General features: G+C 65.1%; 1 protein-coding gene and 1 long non-coding RNA gene across 3 annotated transcripts; one reads left to right on the top strand and one right to left on the bottom strand.

Annotated features, from left to right (window-relative positions):
* Positions 1-144: 144 nt before the first annotated feature.
* LOC127036489 (uncharacterized) lies at positions 145-1,261 on the top strand. Its single transcript, XR_007770141.1, has 3 exons — positions 145-328; positions 403-539; positions 1,104-1,261. It is a non-coding gene; the product is annotated as an uncharacterized LOC127036489 (long non-coding RNA).
* A 2,258-nt stretch (positions 1,262-3,519) lies between these two features.
* OTUD5 (OTU deubiquitinase 5) lies at positions 3,520-25,232 on the bottom strand. Of its 2 annotated transcripts, none has more exons than XM_050927255.1 (9): positions 24,591-25,232; positions 17,705-17,798; positions 8,693-8,757; positions 8,213-8,369; positions 7,424-7,572; positions 6,596-6,781; positions 6,046-6,256; positions 5,471-5,584; positions 3,520-3,813 (listed from the first exon to the last, which is right to left on the bottom strand). In XM_050927255.1, the coding sequence occupies exons 1-9, from the start codon at positions 25,137-25,139 to the stop codon at positions 3,695-3,697; spliced, it is 1,644 nt and encodes a 547-aa protein (XP_050783212.1). In that variant the 5' UTR covers positions 25,140-25,232; the 3' UTR covers positions 3,520-3,694. The 2 variants fall into 2 exon arrangements, with proteins under 2 accessions (XP_050783212.1, XP_050783213.1); XM_050927256.1 differs by having other exon boundaries at positions 17,705-17,795; positions 24,591-24,765.
* Positions 25,233-25,715: the final 483 nt, after the last annotated feature.

Here is a 25,715-nt window from a genome sequence, read left to right as displayed (position 1 = left end):
CACCCTCAGCGAGAGGTGGGTGCGCCTCCAGAACAGCTAGGGCGGGCAGAGAACCCAGGCGTCCGGGTGCCCAGCAATGCTCCCTCCCCCGTTCCAGCCACTGGACCCCTCCCCGAATCCGGCAGGGAACCCAGGTGTCCGGACACCCAGCACCCCCCGCAACCACCAGACCCCTCCCTGAGCTGGGCAGGGCACCCAGGTGTCCGGACACCCAGCACCCCCCCCAACTACCAGACCCCTCCCTGAGCTGGGCAGGGAACCCAGGTGTCCGGACACCCAGCAGCCCCGCAACCACCAGACCCCTCCCTGAGCTGGGCAGGGCACCCAGGTGTCCGGACACCCAGCTGCCCCCCCTCCCCCGCCAACCACCAGACCCCTCCCTGAGCTGGGCAGGGAACCCAGGTGTCCGGGCACCCAGCACCCCCGACCCCCGCCAACCACCAGACCCCTCCCTGAGCTGGGCAGGGAACCCAGGTGTCCGGGCACCCAGCACCCCCGCCAACCACCAGACCCCTCCCTGAGCTGGGCAGGGCACCCAGGTGTCCAGACACCCAGCACCCCCCCCAACTACCAGACCCCTCCCTGAGCTGGGCAGGGCACCCAGGTGTCTGGACACCCAGCACCCCCCCCTCCCCCGCCAACCACCAGACCCCTCCCTGAGCTGGGCAGGGAACCCAGGTGTCCGGGCACCCAGCACCCCCGTCCCCCGCCAACCACCAGACCCCTCCCTGAGCTGGGGTGAGAACCCAGGTGTCCGGACACCCAGCACCCCCCCCCCCAACTACCAGACCCCTCCCTGAGCTGGGCAGGGAACCCAGGTGTCCGGACACCCAGCACCCCCTCCTCCCCCGCCAACCACCAGACCCCTCCCTGAGCTGGGCAGGGAACCCAGGTGTCCGGGCACCCAGCACCCCCGACCCCCGCCAACCACCAGACCCCTCCCTGAGCTGGGGTGAGAACCCAGGTGTCCGGGCACCCAGCACCCCCGCCAACCACCAGACCCCTCCCTGAGCTGGGCAGGGCACCCAGGTGTCTGGACACCCAGCACCCCCTCCTCCCCCGCCAACCACCAGACCCCTCCCTGAGCTGGGCAGGGAACCCAGGTGTCCGGGCACCCAGCACCCCCGACCCCCGCCAACCACCAGACCCCTCCCTGAGCTGGGGAGAGAACCCAGGCGTCCAGGCTGCAAGGGGACAGTGTTAGTCCTTCCAGTGTCCAGCCCCGCCCCCCAGCAAAGTTTGCAGGGGGCTCCCAGGACCCGCCCCCCCAGGTTCCGCGGGGCCAGAGCTCGGCCCTGGGCTGGGGAATGGAAAGGCAGCGCCGAGCCGGCGGAACCCCCGCCCACTGGGCTGGACGGGGGAGGGGCCTGCCCGGGGTCCGGGGCGGAATGAGCAGCTCCGTCGTCATCTGCCCGGTGCCCCTCACTCCCGACCTGCAGCACCCCCTCCGGCCCTGCCCCCCAGCCCTGCCGGTGCCCCTCACTCCCGACCTGCAGCACCCCCTCCGGCCCTGCCCCCCAGCCCTGCCGGTGCCCCTCACTCCCGACCCGCAGCCCCCGGGTGGCTGGAGTGCAGGTGGGGTGGGAAGGTTGGGAGCCCGGATGCCTGGGTTCTCTCCTGACTCTGGGAGGGAATGGTGGTGGGGCCTTTGGGGCACTGGGCTCGCCCTAGACCCTGGGGGTGGACAGGGAAGGGGGGGTTACACACCCCTGCAGGGCCCCAGCTGCCCTAAGGCAAGGAGACCCCCCCCACCGCTGGAAACCCTGGAGCAGGGACCCCCAAACACCCTTCCTGGGCTGTCCCTGGAGGCAGGAACAGGCTCCCAGTTCACAGCAAACCCCCCCCACACACAAATCTTAGGTGGCGTTTGTGTGGGTCCTACCAAAACTGCCCCCAGGGATAGATACCGTGAGTACCTGGGGGGAGCTTGGCAGAGAACAGAGCAAAGGGAGAGACCCGGGCTCGGGGGGGGGGGGAGATGAAGGGTCACATCTGGGTCCCCCCCCCAGGGAATGGGGGGCTACAGTGTTTGGATCTAACCCCCATGCCAGCCCCACCTCAGCCCTTTTCAGGCCCCACTCCCCTCCCAGAGCCGGGGAGAGAACCCAGGAGTCCGGGCTCCCAGCCCCCCCTGCTCTAATCACCAGTCCCCGCTCCCCTCCCAGAGCTGGGGAGAACCCGGGAGTCCTGGCTCCCAGCCCCCCAACTCTAACCCACCAGTCCCCACTCCCCACCCAGAGCTGGGGAGAACCCAGGAGTCCGAGTTCCCAGCTCCCCCCAACCCACCAGTCCCCACTCCTCTCCCAGAGCCAGGAGAGAACCCAGGTGTCCTGGCTCTCAGCCTCCCAACTCTAACCCACCAGCCCCCACTTCCCTCGCAGAGCTGGGGAGAACCCAGGAGTCCGGGTTCCCAGCCCCTCCCCCCAGTGAAGAAAATCCAGTGCGAAATGGAAAACAATCAATTCAATTTCTTTAAGGTGGAAGCTGTTTTGGGGGGGCCGGGACCGTCCCTCGCTGTGTCTGTGCCCCAGGCGCCGTGAGGGGCTCGACCAGGCCCCGATCCCATGTGGTGTTGAGGGCAGCACGTGCGCTGGGGGCGTCTCACTCCTGGGCAGGACCTGGCTGGTCGGGACCCCCATCTCAGGCAGCGGGGTCGGGGCAGTGCCCAGCCCAGTGACCCCCCCATAGCAGCTCTGGGGCAGCACAACAGAGGGCCTTATCCTGTGTCTTGGGCCCCGGAGTCCAGAGGGCCCCCCGCTAGCAGCCCCTGTTTTTCTAAGACCCTGGCGTGGGGTGTCACTTGGGGGGGGGGGGGAATTAACCAGCAGCTCCCATGCCCAGGGGGCCTTTTATTCCCAACCGCCCCCCCCCGCACCTGGCCAGGTGGGGCAGAGCAGCCAGTGCCCACACTTGGGGGGGACAGGTGGATGCTGCTCAGGGGGTATCACTGGATGGACCTGTGGTAGGGGGGGCAGGAACCCCCCAGCAGGGCCGGGGGGGGGGTCTTTTCACAGTTGGCCAATCTGGCTCTAGGGCCTGGGCAGCCCAGAGGGGTCCGTCATGAGGGGCACCAGCCCCCCACCTAGCCCCCCGGGCCTGTAGCTCCCAAAGGGAGGGTGCAGACTGGGATGTTCCTCAGAGGTGTGCGGCAGGGGAGCTGCCGGGGGGGTCAGGGGCAGGACTCTAAGGGAAGATCGGAGGGTGCATGGGGGGGCCAAGGTGTGCTCCTCCTTTTCCATACATCCTAGCAGGCCCCAGCTGGACTCTCAGCCGCCGCCCCCAGGGGGTCCCAGCTCGAAGGGGCGGCTGCTGCGACCCCCAATCCCAGCGGGAGGGGAGGGAGGCCCCTGACTGCCGCCCCCTTCGCAGACCCCCCCAAATCCAGCCTGAGAGCGGCTCCATCTCGGCGTCCACCCCCCCGACCCAGAGCGGTGGAGACGGTCGGCCTGCGGCAAAGGACGGTGGGTATTTTCCCAGGCTCCTTCGCTCCTGTCCAGCGCCGCTGGGGGTCCGGCAGCGCCGCTGGGGGTCCGGCAGCGCCTCCAGCTGGCGGCAGAAGGGATGAGGCCACACGCGGCCGCTTGGGCTTTCTCCCCAGGTTCTTGGTCTCTGTTTCCGTCCAGCCATGAGCGCTGGGGGGCCCTGGGGCCGGGGGGCGCAGGGGGGCCGGGGGGCTGACAGTCTCCCTTCATTATCAACTCTTGTCGGCGGGGCTGTCTCTGTGCAGGGACCCCTTCATGCTCTCCAGGTATTCCTGCTGCGAGACCGCCAGCACCGACGCCAGGATCTCGTCCTCGTCCCAGTCGGTCAGACCTGCCGGGGGGGCCGGGTTAGGGGGCAGAGCACCCCGCCCCCCGCCAGCCCCCTCTGCCCTGCTCTGCAGCCAGCCCAGAGCCCCTCCCCTCTCTCTGCCCAGCCCTCCCTTCCCCCCGTACCCCCCCACGGCCCCCTCTGCTCTGCAGCCAGCCCAGAGCCCCTCCCCTCTCTCTGCCCAGCCCTCCCTTCCCCCCGTACCCCCCCACGGCCCCCTCTGCTCTGCAGCCAGCCCAGAGCTCCCACCTCCCCTCTGCCAACCCCTCCCTTCCCCCTGCGCCCCCCAGCCCCCCCAGCTCTGCAGCCAGCGCAGAGCTCCCACCTCCTCTCTGCCGAACCCTCCCTTCCCCCTGCGCCCCCCAGCCCCCCCAGCCTCCTCCCGGCCCCCCCTGCTCTGCAGCCAGCCCAGAGCTCCCACCTCCCCTCTGCCGACCCCTCCCTTCCCCCTGTGCCCCCCAGCCTCCTCCCGGCCCCCCCTGCTCTGCAGCCAGCCCAGAGCTCCCACCTCCCCTCTGCCGACCCCTCCCTTCCCCCTGCGCCCCCCCACGGCCCCCTCTGCTCTGCAGCCAGCCCAGAGCTCCTCCCCTCTGCCGACCCCTCCCTTCCCCCCGCGCCCCCCCACGGCCCCCTCTGCTCTGCAGCCAGCCCAGAGCTCCCACCTCCTCTCTGCCGACCCCTCCCTTCCCCCCGCGCCCCCCCACGGCCCCCTCTGCTCTGCAGCCAGCCCAGAGCTCCCACCTCCCCTCTGCCGACCCCTCCCTTCCCCCCGCGCCCCCCAGCCCCCCCTGCTCTGCAGCCAGCCCAGAGCTCCCACCTCCCCTCTGCTGACCCCTCCCTTCCCCCTGCGCCCCCCCACGGCCCCCCCTGCTCTGCAGCCAGCCCAGAGCTCCCACCTCCTCTCTGCCCAGCCCTCCCTTCCCCCCGTACCCCCCCACGGCCCCCTCTGCTCTGCAGCCAGCCCAGAGCTCCTCCCCTCTCTCTGCCCAGCCCTCCATTCCCCCTGCGCCCCCCACGGCCCCCTCTGCTCTGCAGCCTGCCCAGAGCTCCCACCTCCCTTCTGCCGACCCCTCCCTTCCCCCTGTGCCCCCCAGCCCCCCCTGCTCTGCAGCCAGCCCAGAGCTCCCACTTCCCCTCTGCCGACCCCTCCCTTCCCCCCGCGACCCCCAGCCCCCTCTGCTCTGCAGCCAGCCCAGAGCTCCTCCCCTCTCTCTGCCCAGCCCTCCCTTCCCCCTGCGCCCCTCAGCCCCCCATGCTCTGCAGCCAGCCCAGAGCTCCCACCTCCCCTCTGCCGACCACTCCCTTCCCCCCGCGACCCCCAGCCCCCTCTGCTCTGCAGCCAGCCCAGAGCTCCTCCCCTCTCTCTGCCCAGCCCTCCCTTCCCCCTGCGCCCCCCCACGGCCCCCTCTGCTCTGCAGCCAGCCCAGAGCTCCTCCCTGCTCTCTGCCGACCCCTCCCTTCCCCCCTGCAGCCCCCTCATATCGCACCTGCCCAGCGCCAACTCCTCCAAGCCCCTCTGCAAACTGGGGGCAGGGCTATTGGCTTTGGGGGTGTGGCCTCATTCAGAGCCCTCCTATTTGCCATCTGCAAAGGATTCCTGGGTTCTCTCCCCAGCTTGGGGAGGGGGGGCTGGTGGTTAGAGCACGGAGGTGACACTCACCAAACGCAGTAGGCGACATCTGCTGCATGATGGCCCGGCACTCCAGGGCCGGGTACAAGGACACTAAGGGTGGGGTCGCTCGTCCGCCTCCTGCCGATAACTGACTGCTTGTGCCTGGGGACGCAGAGATGGGGGGAGGGGTGCTAAACAGGCTGAATGTATATTCATTGGCCCTGAGATGCAGCCACCTCTGGGGCGGGGTGGCTGGGGAACAACCCCACATACCACTGCAGTGCAATGGCTCGCCTGATGTTGAGATGCATCCAGCTCTGGGGTGGGTTGGATGGGACCAGCCACACAGAACACCACCTGGGGACTGGGACCCAAGATGATCCAGCTTTGGGGCAGGGGGAAAACAGCCACACAGAACACCACATAGGGACCCGGCACCGAGATGCATCCAGCTCTGGGATGGAGCGGGGCGGGTGGGAAACAGCCACACAGAACACCACATGGGGACCCGGCGCCGACATGCAGCCACCTCTGGGGTGGGGGGGAAAGGCCGCACTGGGGCAGTTCCCGGATCACCCCCCCGAGCTGCTGGGTAAGAGGGCGGCGGCCCCCGCGGCACTGACCTGGCGCGCAGGGCGAGGGCGGCTTGGGCAGCGCCAGGGCGGCGGCGGTGCCCGGGGAGGGCGGTTTCAGGGCGGTGATCTCGCCGTGCAGGTCGGGGTGCTCGGGGGACGGGGCTGAGCTGCGCTGCCGCGGGGAGCGGCTGCTCCAGTCCTCCAGCCCGCTGGTCGCCGCCGCCGTGGCCGAGCTGCAGGTGGCGCTGGCTTTCCGGGGCTGGGGGGTGGCGAGAGATGAGTAGTGAAGAGCCCAACCCCCCCGGGGCCCGTTCCCCGCCCCCCATTACCTGGGCAATCCCCCCTTCCCCCCCCGGGTCCCATTCCCTGCCCCCCATCTGGCCAATCCCTCCAGGTCCCATTCCCCGCCCCCCATCTGGCCAATCCCTCCGCCCCCCCGGGTCCCAGTCCCATTCCCCGCTCCCCACTTGGTCAATCCCCCCCTCCCCCCGGGTCCCGTTCCCCGACCTCCACTGGGCCGATCCCCGGCCTCGTGTCACGTCCCCCACCCCCCTGAGTGAGCCAGCCAGTCCCCAGAGGGGCGGGGGCGGGGGCTCACCTGTCGGGCTTGTTTCTCCTGGTCCCGCAGCCACTGCAGGTAGGACTCGCGGGCCACCTGCTCCTCGATGGCCTCGTTCGTGGCCTCCCAGTCGGTCGCTCGCTTCTTGTCCTCCAGCATCTGCTGCTCGATCCAGGACTCCTCTGACGTCTTGATGGCGCTTTTCATCAGCGACTGCTCCGCGTACTGCCGGGGAGGGGGCGGGGTCAGGGCGCCCCGCCCACAGAGTGCCCCGCCCAGTGTCAGACACCGGCCTCCCGCCCCGCCCCTCCCGCACCCAGCCCCGCCCCTCACGTGCCCAGCCGTCCCAGCCCCGCCCCTCACAAGGCCAGCCCTGTCCCAGCCCCGCCCCTCACATGCCCAGCCCCGCCCCTCACGTGCCCAGCCGTCCCAGCCCCGCCCCTCACAAGGCCAGCCCTGTCCCAGCCCCGCCCCTCACATGCCCAGCCCCGCCCCTCACGCGCCCAGCCCTGTCCCAACTCCGCCCCTCACATGGCCAGCCCTGTCCCAGCCCCGCCCCTCACACGCCCAGCCCCGCCCCTCACGCGCCCAGCCCTGTCCCAGCCCCGCCCCTCACGCGCCCAGCCCCGCCCCAGCTGCCACATGCCCCCACCCGGCCCATGGCCCTGCCCCCAGCACCACCCATCACACGTCTAGACCTGTCTCAGCCCTGCCCCTCACATGCCCAGCCCTGCCCCCAGCTGCAACACGCCCCCACCCGGCCCATGGCCCTGCCCCCAGCCCCGCCCATCACACATCTAGCCCTGCCCCCAGCTGCAACACGCCCCTACCCGGCCCATGGCCCTGCCCCCAGCCACACCCACTCACCCCTGGCTTGAAGGAAGGCAGCCCCAGCCCCACGCCGATGGTGGCCTTGTTGGGGTTCACCACAGAGTTGTAGTGGATGTTGCGGTGGTAGGAGACCCGGATGGGCTCGTCCTCGTTCTGCTGGATGCCGTGGAAAGTGTTGATGGGCTCTGCGAGAGGGGCACAGCCTAGTTAGCAGGGAGAACCCAGGAGTCCGGGCTCCCCCCCCCACCCCCGAGCTAGGAAGAGAACCCAGGAGTCTGGGCTCCCATCCCCCCCGGAGCTAGGGAGAGAACCCAGGCGTCCGGGCTCCCAGCCCACCCTCCCCCCCCCCCGGAGCTAGGGAGAGAACCCAGGCGTCCGGGCTCCCAGCCCACCCTCCCCCCCCCCGGAGCTAGGGAGAGAACCCAGGCGTCCGGGCTCCCAGCCCACCCTCCCGCCCCCCGGAGCTAGGGAGAGAACCCAGGCGTCCGGGCTCCCAGCCCACCCTCCCGCCCCCCGGAGCTAGGGAGAGAACCCAGGCGTCTAGGCTAATGGGACGAGCCAGGATGTCCCATCGACGGCCTGGGAGAACAAGCGAATCCCTGGGGAAGAATCCGGCTCCGGGGGGTGTGTGAATTGTGTCCCATTTCCCCCCACAAGCCCGAGTCAGCCCGGCCAGGCCCGCCGGGGGGGTTCTGCGCTGTGTGGACCCGGCCTCTGTTCCTTTGGTGCTGGGATTTCGGTCAGCAGCCAGCGCCGGATCTCACGGGGGGGGGAGGATGGGGGGCTCCTCGTGACCCTGCCAGGCGAAGCCGGGGCCCCCGGTACCTGTGCCGTACTGGTACACCTCCACAGGCCGGTTGTACATCTCCGCCATGGCCTGCATCTCAATGTGGTTGCCGTGGCAATTGTTTTTCCGCTTCCGGTTGATGTAGGTGGTGAAATCTTCAGTCACGTAGTTGGAGAAATAATCGGCGTTTTTCATCTGCGGGGGGGCGGCCCCGGGGCCCGGAGAGAGACTGTGATACGGGGCAGGGACTAGCTGCTGGGGGGGCAGGGAATGGGGCAGGGGCCTGTCCCCTCTGGGGGGCGCCGGCTCCCACCCGGCCCCAGGGCGGGACTGGCTGGCTCGGGGGCAGGGGCCTGTTCCCTCTGGGGGGCGCCGGCTCCCATCCAGCCCAGGGCAGGACTGGCTGACGCAGGGGGGCGGGGAATGGGACATGGGGTCCATGGGGCCTGCTGCAGGGGAAGACGCTAAGGTGGCCACCCTGGGGATCCCCGGAGCTGTCCCCCCCTGCCCCCGCTCACCAGGTAGTCCATACAGTGCTTCCGGACCACTTCATGCATGTCCTGGTCTCCATAGACCTGGTCAGCTGGAAGAGAGGAGAGGGGTGTTGGGAGACAGAACAGGTGATGCAGAGACACGAGGGGGGTGGGGGGGACATCGCACGTACGGCCACAGTGGGGCAGACCCAGGGCCCATCCAGCCCGTGTCGTGCCTGGTGTCAGGCACTTCAGAGGGAATGAACCAAACAGGGCAATTACCGAGTGATCTATCCTCGATCGTCCAGTCCCCACATCTGGTCCTCAGAGGCTAGGGACACTCGGGGGGAGGGGGTCCCTGCCCCCCCAGGCTAACAGCCACTGACGGACCCCTCCTCCAGGCACTTAGCGAGCTCGGTTTTGAACCCAGTGCCAGTTCCGGCCTGCCCCACATCCCCTGGCAGGGAGTCCCACAGGTTGACCGCGCTGGGTGAAGAAATACCACCTTTCCTCTGTTTTTACCCTGCTGCCTGTTCATTTCCTCAGCGGATCACTAGTTCACGTGTTACACGAAGGGGTAAATAACATTCCCTGTTCATTATTCCCACCCCCATCGTGACTTTATAGATCTCTGTCATATCCCCCCCAGTCGCCTCTTCCCACCCGAACAGGCCCCGTCTCTTCACTCTCGCCCCAGATGGTAGCGGTTCCATCCCCTGATCATTTCTGTTGCCCTTTTCTGCATCTTTTCCATTTCCAATAGATCATGTTTGCGATGGGCGACCACACCCGCACGCAGCCTCCAAGGTGGGGGCGTCCCGTGGATTCACGGAGCAGCACTAGGATACTCTCTGCTCACGGTTCCTAGCACATGGCACGTTGAGGGCTGTTATCACACAACCATCCACCGCGACCCCGAGCTCGGTTCCTGGGGCAGGAAGAGAGATTTCGACCCCAGCCGTCTGGGGGCACGGCTGGGACCCTGTTCCCAACGGGTGGGTCTCCACGCTGAATTCCTCTCGCTCGGTCGCCCGGTTCGGGGCCGTCCCTTCCTAGCTCTTCGCTGCCTGCCAGGGACTCGACTCTCACATCGTTTTGTACTGGCCGCAAACTTTGCCCCTTTTCCCAGCTCCTTTGTGAATGTGTTGAACAGCTCCTGGGGGGACCTCGTATTTACCGCTCCCCAGTCTGAACAACGGCCATTCACTCCTACCCATGGTGTCCTGCCTAACCCTGGCACTGACCCACGAGCCCTTGTCCAGGCAGATGCCACCTGGGAGTGCTAGGAAATAAACAAGGCTGCCAGCCCCCGGCTCTAACCACTAGCCACTGCTCCCATCCAAGGAATCTTGGAGTTAGAGCGGGGTGGGCTGGGCGCCCAGACGCCTGGGTTCTCTGCCCGGCTCTGGGAGGGTAGTGGGGGCTGGTGGTTAGAGCGTGGGGGGGGGCTGGGAGCCAGGACTCCTGGGTTCTCCCCCCGGCTCTGGGAGGGTAGTGGGGGCTGGTGGTTAGAGCGTGGGGGGGGCTGGGAGCCAGGACTCCTGGGTTCTCTCCCAGCTCTGGGAGGGGAGTGGGGGCTGCTGGTTGGAGCAGGGGGGGCTGGGCGCCAGGACTCCTGGGTTCTCTCCCAGCTCTGGGAAGGGAGTGGGGGCTGCTGGCTGGAGCAGGGGGGGCTGGGCCCAGGACTCCTGGGTTCTTTCCTGGTTCTGGGAAGGGAGGGGGATCTAGTGGCTTGGAGCAGAGCAGGTTAGGGCCCAGGACTCCTGGGTTCTTTCCTGGTTCTGGGAAGGGAGGGGGGTCTAGTGGCTTGGAGGAGAGCAGATTAGGGCCCAGGACTCCTGGGTTCTTTCTTGGTTCTGGGAAGGGAGGGGGGTCTAGTGGCTTGGAGCAGAGCAGATTAGGGCCCAGACTCCTGGGTTCCCCACCTGTCCTGGGTTCAGCTGCTGTAGAGGGTACCCCACGAGGCCTAGCATCTTGACATACCGAGTGCCGCATCATGGGAGCGAGTGACTCATCCCCCCCTCACTGCAATGTAAACAAGGATGTGGGTTTAGAGGGGTTCTGGGGGCGGGGGGGCTTAGCCAGCAGCTCCCGTCAGTCACATGGGGACCTGCTGGGTTTCCCAGAAGCCTGCGCTGCGGTCGGCCCATACGTTATTTATACCCACGCTCGGCAAAAACACACGCTGCAGGCTGCGAAGGGCACAAGAAAACAGGAAGCAAAAGACCACAGCTGTTTGCCCCCCCACTATTCCCCCCCCCCTCCGTTACTGGGAGGCGGGACCAGGGCTAAGGGCAACTGAGGCAAACAACAGCCAGACTTGAGAGGGAAACTATGAACAGAACCCAGGAGTCCTGGTTCCCAGGCTCCCCTACTCCTCTCCACAACTGCAGAAGTGGGGAGGGCTGGGTACCAGGACTCCTGGGTTCTCTCCCGGCTCTGGGAAGGGAGTGGGGACTAGTGATTAGAGCAGGAGGCGCTGGGAGCCAGGACTCCTGGGTTCTCTCCCGGCTCTGGGAAGGGAGTGGGGACTAGTGATTAGAGCAGGGGGTTGCTGGGAGCCAGGACTCCTGGGTTCTCTCCCCGGCTCTGGGAGAGAAGTTGGGTTGGGAGCCAGGACTCCTGCGTTCTCTCCATGGCTCTGGGAAGGGAGTGGGGGCTGGTGGGTGAGAGCAGGGGGGGCTGGGTGCCAGGACTCCTGGGTTCTCTCCCCGGCTCTGGGAGGGGAGTGGGGGATAGTGGTTAGAGCAGGGGGGGCTGGGAGCCAGGACTCCTGGGTTCTCTCCCTCACTGGTGATGCCTGGAGCAAGGAGGTCCCCAAGCGAGATCGCCAGGTCTGCTCACGGCAGCGTTCTGCCCGCTGTGCATTGGGCGTCGGAGTTCAGCCGGCTTTGGAAACGCCCAGGGGCGCAAGAGAAGCCAGGAAATTCCTTTCCCCGGGCCCATTTCACCCCCCACTCCACCCCCCATCAGGTCCGTAAGGGTCCGGTATCAATTCCCTGCCTGCTGACAAACCCCCACAGACCAGAGGGGGAATGTGATTCAGCCCAAACGAAGCCAAACCAACAATCCCCTTCTCTAGCCCCTCCATCGGCAGCCACTTGTTGTCCCTTCAGCAGCTCCTCAGGGCCGAGCCCCCCAATTCTTTGCTGTCCTCTCCCCTCCGCCCCCCACCCATGATGCCTCCACCCCAGGCCCCTGGCACGTCTCCCCCTGCCTCGGGGGAGCTGCCTGGAGCCGTGGTCAGGGAACGGGGAGCTGATCTCAGCGGAGGAGACCGGACGAGCACGGCTCACTTAGGCTGAATACAGAGACTTGCCAAAACCCAAAATTCATGGATTCCGAGGCCAGAAGGGATGGTTCTGTCGTAGGCCCCGAAGGAATTCCCAGCACAGATCCCTGGAGAGCCAACTGCACCCGGCAGGGCAGTGTTCCCATGGTTAGCTCCCGTCCCGCGAGAGAGGGTTGGGTGGAGGAAGGTTTGTGAAGCAGAGAAATGGCACTTGCAGAAGAGCTGCTGTTCGGAGCAAAGCGGCTCAGGGCGATTTGCTCCCGGCTTGGTTCCTTCTGGTTCTTTTCACTCGGTTCAGCTTTCGGTTCCGAATGAAAAGAACCAGAAGGAACCAAGCCGGGAGCAAATCGCCCTGAGCCGCTTTGAAAGGGGCCAAGGGGTTTTGCTGGCTCCGAACTGACACTGGTTTCAGCGTGTGAGACTTCAGCCCAGGCAGGGAGAGTTTTTGGCCAAGAGCCAGAACTGGGTTCATCACGCCGGTCCGGCACCCAGCTGGCAGGCAACAGCGCTGAGTGGCACAGGCTCCCAGTTCCCGTCTGCTTTCCCCTCCAGGGTCCAGAGCGCGCCTTCTCCAGACACTACTGAAATACGTCGGAAAATGTACAGCACCTGACACAACCCAGAATGCCTAGACGCTACCGTAATACACCTAATATCCCACGCACAGCACCTGGTACAACGGGTATGTGCCAAGACGCTACCATAATACACCTAATATAATATGCACAGCACCTGGCACAACAGGAACGGGCCAAGACGCTACCGTAATATACCTAATATACCACGCACAGCACCTAGCACAACAGGTATGTGCCAAGACGCTACCATAATACACCTAATATAACACGCACAGCACCTGGCACAATGGGTACGCGCCAAGACACTACCGTAATACACCTAATATCCCACGTACAGCACCTGGCACAACGGGTATGTGCCAAGATGCTACCATAATACACCTAATATAACACGCACAGCACCTGGCACAATGGGTACGCGCCAAGACACTACCGTAATATACCTAATATACCACGTACAGCACCTGGCACAACAGGTATCCAGTGCACCGAGATGCTACTGTAATACACCTAATATGCCATGCACAGTGCCCGGCACAACGGGTTCCCAAACCACAACGGACACACCGTGCATAACACGGGCTCTTACAAGAGCCAGCTGAGACAGGGTGTCTGTGAAGCCACTCGTTATGCCAGGTGCTTCACAGACAGCCCCCTGCCCCCCTGGGAGAGATCAGAGCCCCACCAGCTCCCTATCTCCTACCCAAGTGAGATCAGTGCCTCAGTCTTTGCTCGGTGCTGGACAGGCCCCACTGACCAAGATTGGGCCCCATCGCATGGGGCACTATCCAGACCACCCACCCAAACCAAGACTGGGGTTCTTGTTACGCCAGGCACTGGGCGGGTGCTGCGCAGACACACAGTGAGAAACAGTCCCGGCCCTGGAAAATTTCCAGTCAACACAGACAAACGCTGGGAGGAGAAACAGAGGCACCAGCAGCAGGGCGGCTGTCTGCCCATGTTCACCCAGCCAGTCTGAGAACAGAACCCAGGTGTCCGGGGCCCGGCATTGTCATCATATCACAACGTGCCAGTCAAAAAGCGTCTGCTCCCGGATTGAAATTCTCCCTACTGACTAATAGACGTATCGAGAAACTGAGTGATTGCTCCCTCCCATAATACAGTGATGGGTCCCCGGCTACCTCAGCAGCCATCTCTCCACAGATTTATTTTGACCACCTCGCCACAGCCTTCTTAGACCTCTGTCCGGGTTTCCATCCAAACAAACAAATTAACCACTCTTTAGGGGGGATCAACCCACGTGGGCGAGTGTGAAATCTACAAATGCATCTGGGCCCAGCACCTGGCAACGTAGGGTTAACAGGACACAGGGTGGGGACACCCAAAAGGATCGCGGAGCTTAAAGGGATTTAGAAATTGCTCGCCAAGATGCAGCCATGTCTGGGGCAGGGCAGCTGGGCAACAGTTCTAGCTCCAAGTCCACAGTCACTACTGGAGCTATGAATGTAGTGAGAGCCCGGACTCCTGGGTTCTCTCCCTGGCTCTGGGAGGGTGTGGGAAGCTGCGAGCCAGGACGCCTGGGTTCTCTCCCTGGCTCTGGGAGGGTGCGGGGAGCTGCGAGCCAGGACTGCCTGGTTCTCTCCCTGGCTCTGGTTACAGTATGGGAGTGTCAGGACTTCAGAGTCATTACCTGCTCCTCACCCTCTGCTGTGGCAGGTGAAAGCAGCTGCCCCCCAGGGGCGGGAGGGGCCCACTGTATGTAAAGTGCTGGCTATTCTTAGCAGCCAAATTCCCCATCGTGGCTGCAGGAAGAGGAAAAGTCAGTAACCGCGAAGGCAGGCCGGCCAGTGGTGCATGCGGTGCTTCCGCCCCCAACACGCAGGGGACGACCCCTGCTCCCTGAGCGTGCACACCCCGCAGCGTGGCTGTTCCCTGGCTCCCCAGCCCCAGAGGTGGCTGCAGCTCAGTGGCCAGGGAGCCAGCCTTAGGGATCCTTTGGAATGGAAGACAAAGCAGTAGAAATGGGGAGGAAGGTCCTACGGGCCCAGTGGGTTGGGTGGGGGGCAGGGAGCCAGGACTCCTGGGTTCTATCCCAGCTCTGGGAGGGGAGCAGGGGCTGGTGGTTAGAGCAGGGCGGGTTGGGAGCCAGGACTCCTGGGTTCTCTCCCTGGCTCCCCAGTGGCACTGTGGCCGTACAAACAGTGCTAAGTGAGTCAGGGAAGGGCTGAAGCTAATTCAGGGTTGAAGATTTTCCCCGAGGGGCAGCCGAACATTAGGGGCGAAGGGCTGCTGGGGCTGGGGCACTACTGAGAACAGAGCTAGAGCAGCAGTCACCTGCCTCCCCCATTCTCAGCCTGCGAGTTTCAGTTTCTATCAAAACAGGGTGGTTGAAATTCCCCCACCCCTCACACCACAAAGGCTTTCTAATACCAGGGTTTCAGTCACTTCTCGGTGCTCACGAGACCCCCTCTCCCAGCCAAGAACAGAACCCAGGCATCCTGGGTCCCAGCAGCCCCTGCTCTAACCACCAGACCCCACTCCCCTCCCAGAGCCAAGGAGAGAACCCAGGAGTCCGGGCTCCCAGCCCCACTCTAACCCGGGGAGGATGCGTGGGACGGGTGCTGATGCTTGGGGCAGGGAATGTTCCACATGGGGGGCAGGTGGAAAACCCATCAGAAGAGGAAGGAAACTGACATGCTGCTGGGAAAATGTACGTGTAATTGACGAGAGGCAAGAGCTGCCTTTAAGCTAAGCAGGTGGGAAGTGCCTCTAGAGGTTACAGCATGGGGGGATTGGGAGCCAGGACTCTTGGGTTCTCTCCTTGGCTCTGGGAGGGGACTCAGGGCTGATGGTTAGATCAGGGGGCTGGGAGCCAGGACTCCTGGGTTCTCCCCCCGGATCTGGGAGGGGAGTGGGGGCTGGTGGTTAGAGCAGGGGGGGCTGGGAGCCAGGATGCCTGGGTTCTCTCCCCAGCTCTGGGAGGGGAGTGGGGGCTGGTGGGTGAGAGCAGGGGGGCTGGGAGCCAGGACGCCTGGGTTCTCTGCCCAGCTGTGGGAGGGGAGTGTGTCTAATGGGATAGAAGGGGTGAGGCTGGGGGTCAGGACACCTGAGTTCTGCACCACTGCTGGCAGAGAGACCAGCTGTGGTGTGGGAAGGCGCCCTGCTCTAGTTGCTGGGCCAGGCGAGGTCCTCCAGGCGGCTGAGTCTGGGGAGCAGCGACCACTGACAAGGCCTTGCCAGGCCTGGGCAGAGCAGGAGCAAAACATGATGATGCAAAACCTCCTCTGAGTCAGCAAAACGCTGCCATGACTCAGCACCCGTCAGCAAAACGCTGCCATGACTCAGCACCCGTCAGCAAAACGCTGCCACGACTCAGCGGCCATGCCAGCCCCCTGCCAAGCCAGCGCGAGTGAAGGGAGCCATGACTCCTGGGTTCTCTCTGCACCTACCTCAAACTACCACACCACACCACACCCCCCAAAAAACCCCCAAACACAGATCACACTGGCCTGGCTCATTCGCCGCCCCCACCTGTGCTCTGCTCCCCCACCCGCAGCCCCGCTTTGCTGCATCAGGGGCGATAGGAGGGGTGGGGAGCGGGCGCTGGCCGGGGGAAGGGAAGCTGTTTATCTCGGCAGAAGCAAGCGGGTGTGTGGGCTTGACAGGAAGGAGAAGGCAATGCCAGGGTCGTGCTGCCCCCTGCTGGTCACGCGGGAAAAGGCACTGACAGGGTAACAGACTTCATGCCTGTGAAACTGAGATGCAGCCGCCTCTGGGGAGGGGCAGCTGGGGAACAGCTGCACATAATGCCCTGCAGGGATGGTTCGGCCAGTGCTCAGATGTAGCCCCCTCTGGGGAGGGCAGGCTGTGCGCTACCCCCAGTTCTTATGTTTGTCATACGGGGTGGGATCCTGATCTCATTCGGGGTGCACCCCAAATCTCTGCAGCACCCAACCCATCAGGGGACCCCCGATCTAGGAATCTCCCACCTCTGGGGGGGGTGGGGTAGGGGGAGAACAGAGTTCTGGGAAAGGGGCCGGGTCACTGATTCCCCGCCCTCCATATGGGGGGGGGAGTCATACACACCTATGGGTCAAATGATCGTAGGGCCTGAGGGGTGGGATTAAAGATGTCAATTAATAGGAGGCCAATGATTGACATGGAGAGCGCCCCATGCTCTGCCCCCCGCAGCATGGCACCCCCCACAGCACGGTCCTGCCGGGCAGGGCAGAGCGCCCCCCACCCAGGCCCCTGCAGCATGGCCCTGCCAGCCAGGGCAGAGCGCCCCCACCCAGCCCCTCACCCTGCAGCGGGGCCCTTCTGGCCAGGGCAGAGCGCCCCCACCCAGGCCCCTGCAGCACGGTCCTGCCGGCCAGGGCAGAGCGCCCCCCACCCAGCCCCTCACCCTGCAGCAGGGCATCCCCCCAGCGCCAGGGCTCACTGTTTCTCCCAGGGGCAGTGTGGACTCGTGGGGAAGGGCTGGGACTCAGGACTCTTGGCTTCTATCCCCAGCTCTGCCCCCTGCCTTGACCTCGTGCCCCGATTTCCCCTCGCGCCCCTTGTCAGTGCCCATGGGAAGCTCATCTGGGGCAGGGCCTGTCTCTCACGGGGTATCCGCGCCGTGCCCGGCACGATGGAGACCCACTCCTGGCCGGGGGCCCCACCTCGAGGGATCTGCCTCACCCTGATTGTCCATCGTACAGTCTCACCTGAAAGCCGCACCCCCGTCCCCCACTTTGTCCAACCCAGAGCCAAGGCCCTGGGGGCTACGAACCCCACAACTCAGAGATCACCCTGAAAACAGCTGGCGGGCAGCAGAGAACCCCCCCGCACCCAGTTTCCAGGAACCCAGAGTCAAGGCCTAGCGGAACCACCCGATCTCACCACAGGGACCCCAGACCCCTCGAACCTGACCCTACCACACCCCATTCTCACGGCTTCCCCACAGGCCCCTCAATCCTCTCTCATGCTCCCCAACTCTGACCCCCAAACCCCCTCTCTAGGACACCCCCAACCCTGCCCCAAATCCTCCCATCAATCACTCCTGACCCCCCAACTCTGACCTGCTTCTGAGCAGGTCCCCACCCCAACCCCCAGCCTCCCAACACTGACCCCCATCCTCACCCTGACCTGCTCCCCCAACTTATCCCAGAAGGGCTGGGAAAGAGATCAGACTGCTCCCCCTCAGGACAGGGGTGCCCCACATCCTCCCCACCCCCAACTTACCCACAGCCCGGAATAAACAAGCCCCGTCCTCCTTCATCTGCTTGATGATGAAACCTTTCTTCTCCCGCAGCGACTTCTCAAACCTGTTCTCCTGCTGGAGACAAGAGAGCACCGCGTCAGCAAGTTACTACGTGCCCCTGCTGAGCCCCCAGCCCCATGGAGCCCCCACCCCATGGCGCCCCCCAGCGCCCAGGGACAGCGCCTCCAGCCAAGCCCCACAGCACAGCACCCCCTAGTGCCTGGCCCTGACTCCCCTGTCCAGCCACTTGTCTTAAAGTGCTCAAGATAGTTAAGACCAAAGCAGACCATGAAGAACTTCAACACGATCTCACAAAGCTAAGTGTCTGGGCAGCAAAACGGCAAATGAAATGTAATGTCGCTCAATGTAAAGTAATGCACGTTAGGAAAATAACCCCAACTATACACACAATATGATGGGGGCTAATTTAGCTACAACGAGTCAGGAAAGAGATCTTGGCGTCATCGTGGATAGTTCTCTGAAGACGTCCACGCAGTGTGCAGAGTTGGTCAAAAAAGCCAACAGGATGTTAGGAATCATTAAAAGGGGATAGAGAATAAGAGGGAGAATCTCTCACTGCCCTTCTATAAATCCATGGGATGCCCACATCTCGAGTACTGTGCACAGATGTGATCTCCTCACCTCAAAAAAGATATACTGGCACTAGGAAAGGTTCAGAGATGGGCAACTAAAATGATCAGGGGTTTGGAACTGGTTCCAGATGAGGCAAGATTAAAGAGACTGGGACTTTTCAGCTTGGAAAAGAGGAGCCGAAGGGGGGATATGACAGAGGTCTATAAAATCCTGAGTGATGTAGAGAAAGTGGATAAGGAAAAGTTATTTACTTGCTCTCATAATACAAGCACTAGGGGCCACCAAATTAAATGAATGGGCAGCGGGTTTAAAACAAATCAAAGGAAGTTCTTCTTCACGCAGCGCACAGGCAGCCTGTGGAACTCCCTGCCTCAGGAGGCTGTGAAGGCCGGGACTAGAACAGGGTTTAAAAGAGAACTGGATACATGCATGGAGGTTAAGTCCGTTAATGGCTAGTAGCCAGGCTGGGTAAGGAATGGGGTCCCTGGCCCCTGTTTGGATGGCAGGAGAGAGATCACCTGATCACCACCTGTTGGGTTCACTCCCCCTGGGGCACCTGGCATTGGCCACTGTTGGCAGACAGGACACTGGGCTAGATGGACCTTTGCTCTGACCCAGTCTGGCCATTCTTATGTTCTCCCCCCAAGAGCACACCCAGTGCCTGGCCCTGACTGCCAGGGGAGAGCACCCCCTGCCCAGCCCCTCACCTGCCCCCGGCCCTGACTGCCAGGGGAGAGCGCCCCCTGCCCAGCCCCTCACCTGCCCCCGGCCCTGACTGCCAGGAGACAGCGCCCCCTGCCCAGCCCCTCACCTGCCCCCGGCCCTGACTGCCAGGGGAGAGCACCCCCTGCCCAGCCCCTCACCTGCCCCCAGCCCTGACTGCCAGGGGACAGCGCCCCCTGCCCAGCCCCTCACCTGGCCCCGGCCCTGACTGCCAGGGGACAGCGCCCCCCGCCCAGCCCCTCACCTGCCCCCGGCCCTGACTGCCAGGGGAGAGCACCCCCTGCCCAGCCCCTCACCTGCCCCCGGCCCTGACTGCCAGGGGAGAGCACCCTCTGCCCAGCCCTTCACCTGCCCCTGGCCCTGACTGCCAGGGGAGAGCACCCCCTGCCCAGCCCCTCACCTGCCCCCGGCCCTGACTGCCAGGGGAGAGCACCCCCTGCCCAGCCCCTCACCTGCCCCTGGCCCTGACTGCCAGGGGACAGCACCCCCTGCCCAGCCCCTCACCTGCCCCTGGCCCTGACTGCCAGGGGAGAGCACCCTCTGCCCAGCCCCTCACCTGCCCCCGGCCCTGACTGCCAGGGGAGAGCACCCCCTGCCCAGCCCCTCACCTGCCCCCGGCCCTGACTGCCAGGGGAGAGCACCCCCTGCCCAGCCCCTCACCTGCCCCCGGCCCTGACTGCCAGGGGACAGCGCCCCCTGCCCAGCCCCTCACCTGCCCCCGGCCCTGACTGCCAGGGGAGAGCACCCCCCGCCCAGCCCCTCACCTGCCCCCGGCCCTGACTGCCAGGGGAGAGCACCCCCCGCCCAGCCCCTCACCTGCCCCCGGCCCTGACTGCCAGGGGAGAGCACCCCCTGCCCAGCCCCTCACCTGCCCCCGGCCCTGACTGCCAGCGGACAGCGCCCCCCGCCCAACCCCACACCTCCCCCAGGCCCTGACTGCCAGAGGAGAGTGTCCCCTGCCCAGCCCCACACCTGCCCCCGGGCCCTGACTGCCAGGGGACAGCGCCCCCTGCCCAGCCCCTCACCTGCCCCCGGCCCTGACTGCCAGGGGAGAGCACCCCCTTCCCAGCCCCTCACCTGCCCCCGGCCCTGACTGCCAGGGGAGAGCACCCCCCGCCCAGCCCCTCACCTGCCCCCGGCCCTGACTGCCAGGGGAGAGCACCCCCCGCCCAGCCCCTCACCTGCCCCCGGCCCTGACTACCAGGGGAGAGCACTCCCTGCCCAGCCGCACACCTCCCCCGGGCCCTAACTGCCAGGGGAAAGCACCCCCTGCCCAGCCCCTCACCTGCCCCGGGCCCTGACTGCCAGGGGAGAGCACCCCCTGCCCAGCCCCTCACCTGGCCCCAGCCCAGACTGCCAGAGGAGAGTGTCCCCTGCCCAGCCCCTCACCTGCCCCCGGCCCAGACTGCCAGGGGAGAACGTCCCCTGCCCAGCCCCCCAGCCCGTTCCCCACAGCTCAGCGCCGCCTAGCACCCAGCCACCTTGTCTTCCAGCTCCTAAGGCCCCCGCTCAGAGCCCAGGCCTCCAGTATCTGGCATAATGTAGGATACGTACATGGCGCGTTACGGAGCGCTGGTGCCCAGTGCTTACAGCGGGGGGGGGGGGGGGGGGCAGGAGAGGGGCTGGGAGCCAGGATCCAAGCTCGAGACCCTGGAAGGGCTGCTCAGTGTCCCAGCTGATGCCCCCCGGCTGCATATGGGGCACCAGCCCATGGCCTGGGCACCTGCGGTGATGGTGGGACAGATTGGGTTACAGATCAGATTCTGTCTGGCCCTCGAGTGGGAAAGGGGGTCGGCCAGCCCCACACAAATCCCCCCCACGCTGCCCTGGGAAAGCCCCCCTCCATGTTAGCTGTGGGACCAGGCCCCCCATCTTGGCTCGCTGCATTAAGCATTAATGGACCTGAGGTAGGAGACGTCTATTCCAAACGTGTACAGTATCAGCAGCCCCCGTTCCGGTCCCCGTTCCCCGATCCCAGCCCTGGGGAGAAGAGATCCCACAGGACCCATAGCCCAGCCGGGGTGGGGTTTCCCCTGAATGCCAGGCCCTGTGAAGCCAGCCTGGATTGGGGATCCCCCCGGCTAGACAAACCAGACCCCATTATGTTCCTATAGACCCTGTTACGGGAATGCCTGGCGGGTTTTCCCAGAGTCCTGTTCCCTTAGGCCAAGCGACATCCCACAATCCCCTGCAACAGTCCAACTCAACAGGCGGCACGTGCAGCTAGGCAAGCTGTCAACAACCGAGAGACAGTCAGCCTACATCTGGGCACCGCCGCGCCTGGCTAGTAGGGATGGGTGACAGGTCTGTCTATCAGCGAGTTACCCCAGGGAAACCCCGCACTGCCATGCGTGGCGCACTGGGGCTGAGACTCTCTTCCCTGGAGCGGGTCTCGCCCCGAACCAACAGGTGAGCAGCACAATTCACTCACATCTCCCCCAGTGCCCTGGGTGACCCAGAGCCACGCGTCACCGGGGGCAGGTCTGCCGGGCTGGGGGGAGGGACAACGGTAATTCCACCCCACTGCGGCCAGGGCAGGGCTGGGTTAAGGCCGCGGGACTGGGGAGTCTCTCTCTGGTCTGTGTTTGTACAGAGCCTGGCGCAAGGCCCTCCCACAGGCACTACCGTAATACACCTAATAGATAACATACAGCGCCTGACACAAGGGGTGTGTGTGCGCCCTGGGTGCTATCGTAATATAGCTAATAGATAACATACAGTGCCTAGCACAAGGGTGTGTGTCTGTCTGTCTGTCTGCTGGGTGCTACCGTAATATAGCTAATAGATAACATACAGCGCCTGACACAAGGGGTGTGTGCGCGCCCTGGGTGCTATCGTAATATAGCTAATAGATAACATACAGTGCCTAGCACAAGGGTGTGTGTCTGTCTGTCTGTCTGCTGGGTGCTACCGTAATATAGCTAATAGATAACATACAGCGCCTGACACAAGGGGTGTGTGCGCGCCCTGGGTGCTATCGTAATATAGCTAATAGATAACATACAGTGCCTAGCACAAGGGTGTGTGTCTGTCTGTCTGTCTGCTGGGTGCTACCGTAATACACCTAATAGATAACATACAGTGCCTGGAGCAAGGCCCTCCTGGGGCAGAACCGTAATACACCTAATAGATAACATACAGCGCCTGGCACAAGGGGGTCCCAGTCCAGGACGGAGCTCCTGCATACTACCAAAATACACTGAATATATCCTGTCGAGCACCCAGAACAATGAGGTCCTGGGGTAGGACTGGGCTCCTAGATGCTACCCTGATAACACACAGTTCACTTTTCACTACTGCTAGGATACCATGAGGAAGCTAGCCAGTTTCACTTGCTCACCCGGTGAATTGTGTGTCTCTTATGCTCTAGCACAATCTAGAGTGGGACTCATCCTCTCCAGCAGGGACACTGAGAGACGCACACACACACACACACACACACAGTACCATGGGGGGAGGGGGGGCTAGGAGCAGAGCCCCCAGATGCCTGGGTTCCCAGTGTGCTCAGGGAACCAGAGCCTCCAGATGCCTGGGTCCCTAGCATCCCATCTCCAAAGGGAATGCAGGCCCAGATGCCTTGGTCCGAGCATCCCAGCTACTGAATCTTGGTGGGCTGGGGTGGAGTTCACAGGTTAAGTGCCCCCTAATGAGTAAGAATGAGTGCTGGGGGGAGGTGCTTGGGGGTACCCACACCCAAACAGCAATAAGGGGGGATAAACAGCAGACTAATAGGGTGACAATACAGGGACCCCCTCAGAGCCCACCGCATGGGATGAAGGTAGAGCTGGAAAAACAGCATTACCTCCCAGCTCAGAGCACCCCAACTACCTGACAGGGATATGTGCCAGAGCAGACACCCCCCTCTATTCCCCTATCACATAGCAGGGGGCCCATGGGGAAAAATAAGAGTTACCACCTGATTGTTACATCCCTCCCCCCATCATGGGGGGGGGGTGTCTTCCCACTTCCAGATCAGAGCCCTCTCATAAGAGGGAGCAGGGTTGCCTATCAACATCGCCCCAGGCAGGGTTGCCCCCACCCCCATATCAGAGGGAGGGGCTCACCACACATCTGAAAGGGGGGGCCTCCTCCAGATCAGGGAGTGGAGGGTCCCCCCTTCCCAATGAGGGGGCATTGCTCTCATCCAGCCCAGGTCGGAAGGGAGGGTCTCCCCACTTCCCCCAGCTCTCAGAGGGAGGGGGTCCACCCACTCCCAAGGAGAGAACGCTGCCCTGGATACCTGCTCTACAGGGGGTGGTTCCCCTATTCTTCAGAGGGGATCCCCATCCCTGCCACAGCTCAGAAGTGGGTCCCCCACCACCCACAGCCCAGGGCCCTTCCCCACCCAGGGAAACTGCTACAGAAAGGGCGGGTCCCCACCCCGAGGCAGGTTCCACTCTCCCCAGAGCCCAGAAGAGGGGGATCCGGTCCCCCCCAAATCTCCAAGAAAGGAGATCTCCCTCCCCTCATACCAGGGGTCCTCCCATACCCACCAGAAGGGGGATCCATATCCCCCCCACCAGCCATCCCAGAAGGGGAGTTCCCCAATAGCTAAGGGGGTCCCCACACTCCCCCCAGAGTCAGGTTCCACTCTCCCCAGAGCCCAGAAGAGGAGGGTCCGGTCCCCCCCCAGTGTCCAAGAAGGGGGATCTCCCTCCTCCCATACCCACCAGAAGGGGGATCCGTCTCTCCCCCATCAACCCTCCCAGAAGGGGGCCCCCATACCTGCAAGAAGGGAGCTCCATCTCCCCCCCACCAACCCTCCCAGAAGGGGGGCCCCCATACTCACCAGAAGGGGGATCCTTCTCCCCCCACCAACCCTCCCAGAAGGAGGGCCCCCATACCCACCAGAAGGGGGATCCTTCTCCCCCCACCAACCCTCCCAGGACGGGGGCCCCCCATACCCACCAAAAGGGGGATCCCTCTCCCCCACCAACCCTCCCAGAAGAGGGGCCCCCCATACCCACCAAAAGGGGATCCGTCTCCCCCCCACCAACCCTCCCAGAAGGGGGGCCCCCATACCCACCAGAAGGGGGATCCTTCTCCTCCCACCAACCCTCCCAGAAGGGGCCCCCCATACCCACCAAAAGGGGGATCCCTCTCCCCCACCAACCCTCCCAGGACAGGGGCCCCCCATACCCACCAAAAGGGGGATCCTTCTCCCCCCACCAACCCTCCCAGAAGGGGCCCCCCATACCCACCAAAAGGGGGATCCCTCTCCCCCACCAACCCTCCCAGAAGGGGCCCCCCATACCCACCAGAAGGGGGATCCCTCTCCCCCACCAACCCTCCCAGAAGGGGCCCCCCATACCCACCAGAAGGGGGATCCTTCTCCCCCCACCAACCCTCCCAGAAGGGGCCCCCCATACCCACCAAAAGGGGGATCCCTCTCCCCCACCAACCCTCCCAGAAGGGGCCCCCCATACCCACCAGAAGGGGGATCCCTCTCCCCCACCAACCCTCCCAGAAGGGGCCCCCCATACCCACCAGAAGGGGGATCCCTCTCCCCCACCAACCCTCCCAGAAGGGGCCCCCACGCCCCCCCGGTACCTGCTCCACGGTGGCCGGGTCCATGCTCTCCCCGCGGGCCGCCGCCGTCTCGTACTCGTCCTCGCTGTTACAGCCGGCGCCGCCGCCGGCCTCGTCCCGCTCGGGGCTGCTGCCCGGGCCGGGCCCCCCCTGCCGCCGCCGCTTGCTGTGCCCCGGCCCCGAGCAGCAGCCCCCGCCCCGGGCCTCGCCCGCCCCGAGCAGCGGGGCCCCGTCCAGCCCCCCGAGCGGGTCCCCGCCGCCCCCCACCCCGCCGGGGCCCGGCGGCGGCGGCGAGCCGGCGGGGGGCGCCCCCCAGCGGGGCGGGGGAGGGGAGGCCCGGGATCGGGCCCCTCCGCCGCGGGGGTCGGGGCCGGCGGGGGGGCCGCCCCCGCCGCCGGCCCCCCCCCGGGCGTGCGAGTCCGGGCCGGGCCCCCCCCGCGGGTGGGGGTGCGGGTGGGGGTCCGGGCCGCCCACCCCGCCCGAGGCCGCGGCGCGGGGGGGTCCGCCCGGCGGGTCCCGCTCCCCGTCCCCCGCCGCCGGGCAGGGCTTCTTCTTGGGCAGGATCGTCATGGCCGGGAGGGAGCGGGGCCCGGCTGGGCCGGCGGGCGGGGAACCCGGATGGAGGGGCTAAGAGGATGGTGGTACCCGGATGGAGGGGCTAAGGGGGGGTCCCGGCGGGCGGGGTACCCGGATGGAGGGACTAAGGGGGGGTCCCGGCGGGCGGGGTACCCGGATGGAGGGGCTAAGAGGATGGTGGTACCCGGATGGAGGGGCTAAGGGGGGTCCCGGCGGGCGGGGTACCGGGAGGCAGAGGCTAAGGGGATGGTAGTACCTGGATGGAGGGGCTAAGAGGGGTACCAGGGAGGGCGGGGTACGCAGGGGGCTGGGCCAAGGAGATGGGTATCTGGATGGAGGGGCTAAGGGGGGGTCCCGGGGGCAGGGTACCCGGATGGAGGGGCCAAGGGGGGGCCCCGGGGAGCGGGGGACCCCGATGGAGGCGCTAAAGGGGGTACCAGGGAGGGCGGGGTACCCCGGAGGCTGGGCCAAGGGGATGGTCTGTACCCGGATGGAGGCGCTAAGGGGGGGTCCCGGGGGGCAGGGTACCCGGATGCAGAGGCTAAGGGGATGGTGGGTACCCGGATGGAG

The sequence above is a fragment of the Gopherus flavomarginatus genome, chromosome 18 (genome assembly GCF_025201925.1).
Source record: "Gopherus flavomarginatus isolate rGopFla2 chromosome 18, rGopFla2.mat.asm, whole genome shotgun sequence".
NCBI classification, from domain to species: Eukaryota; Metazoa; Chordata; order Testudines; family Testudinidae; genus Gopherus; species Gopherus flavomarginatus.
This window is presented reverse-complemented; position numbering and strand designations above follow the sequence as displayed.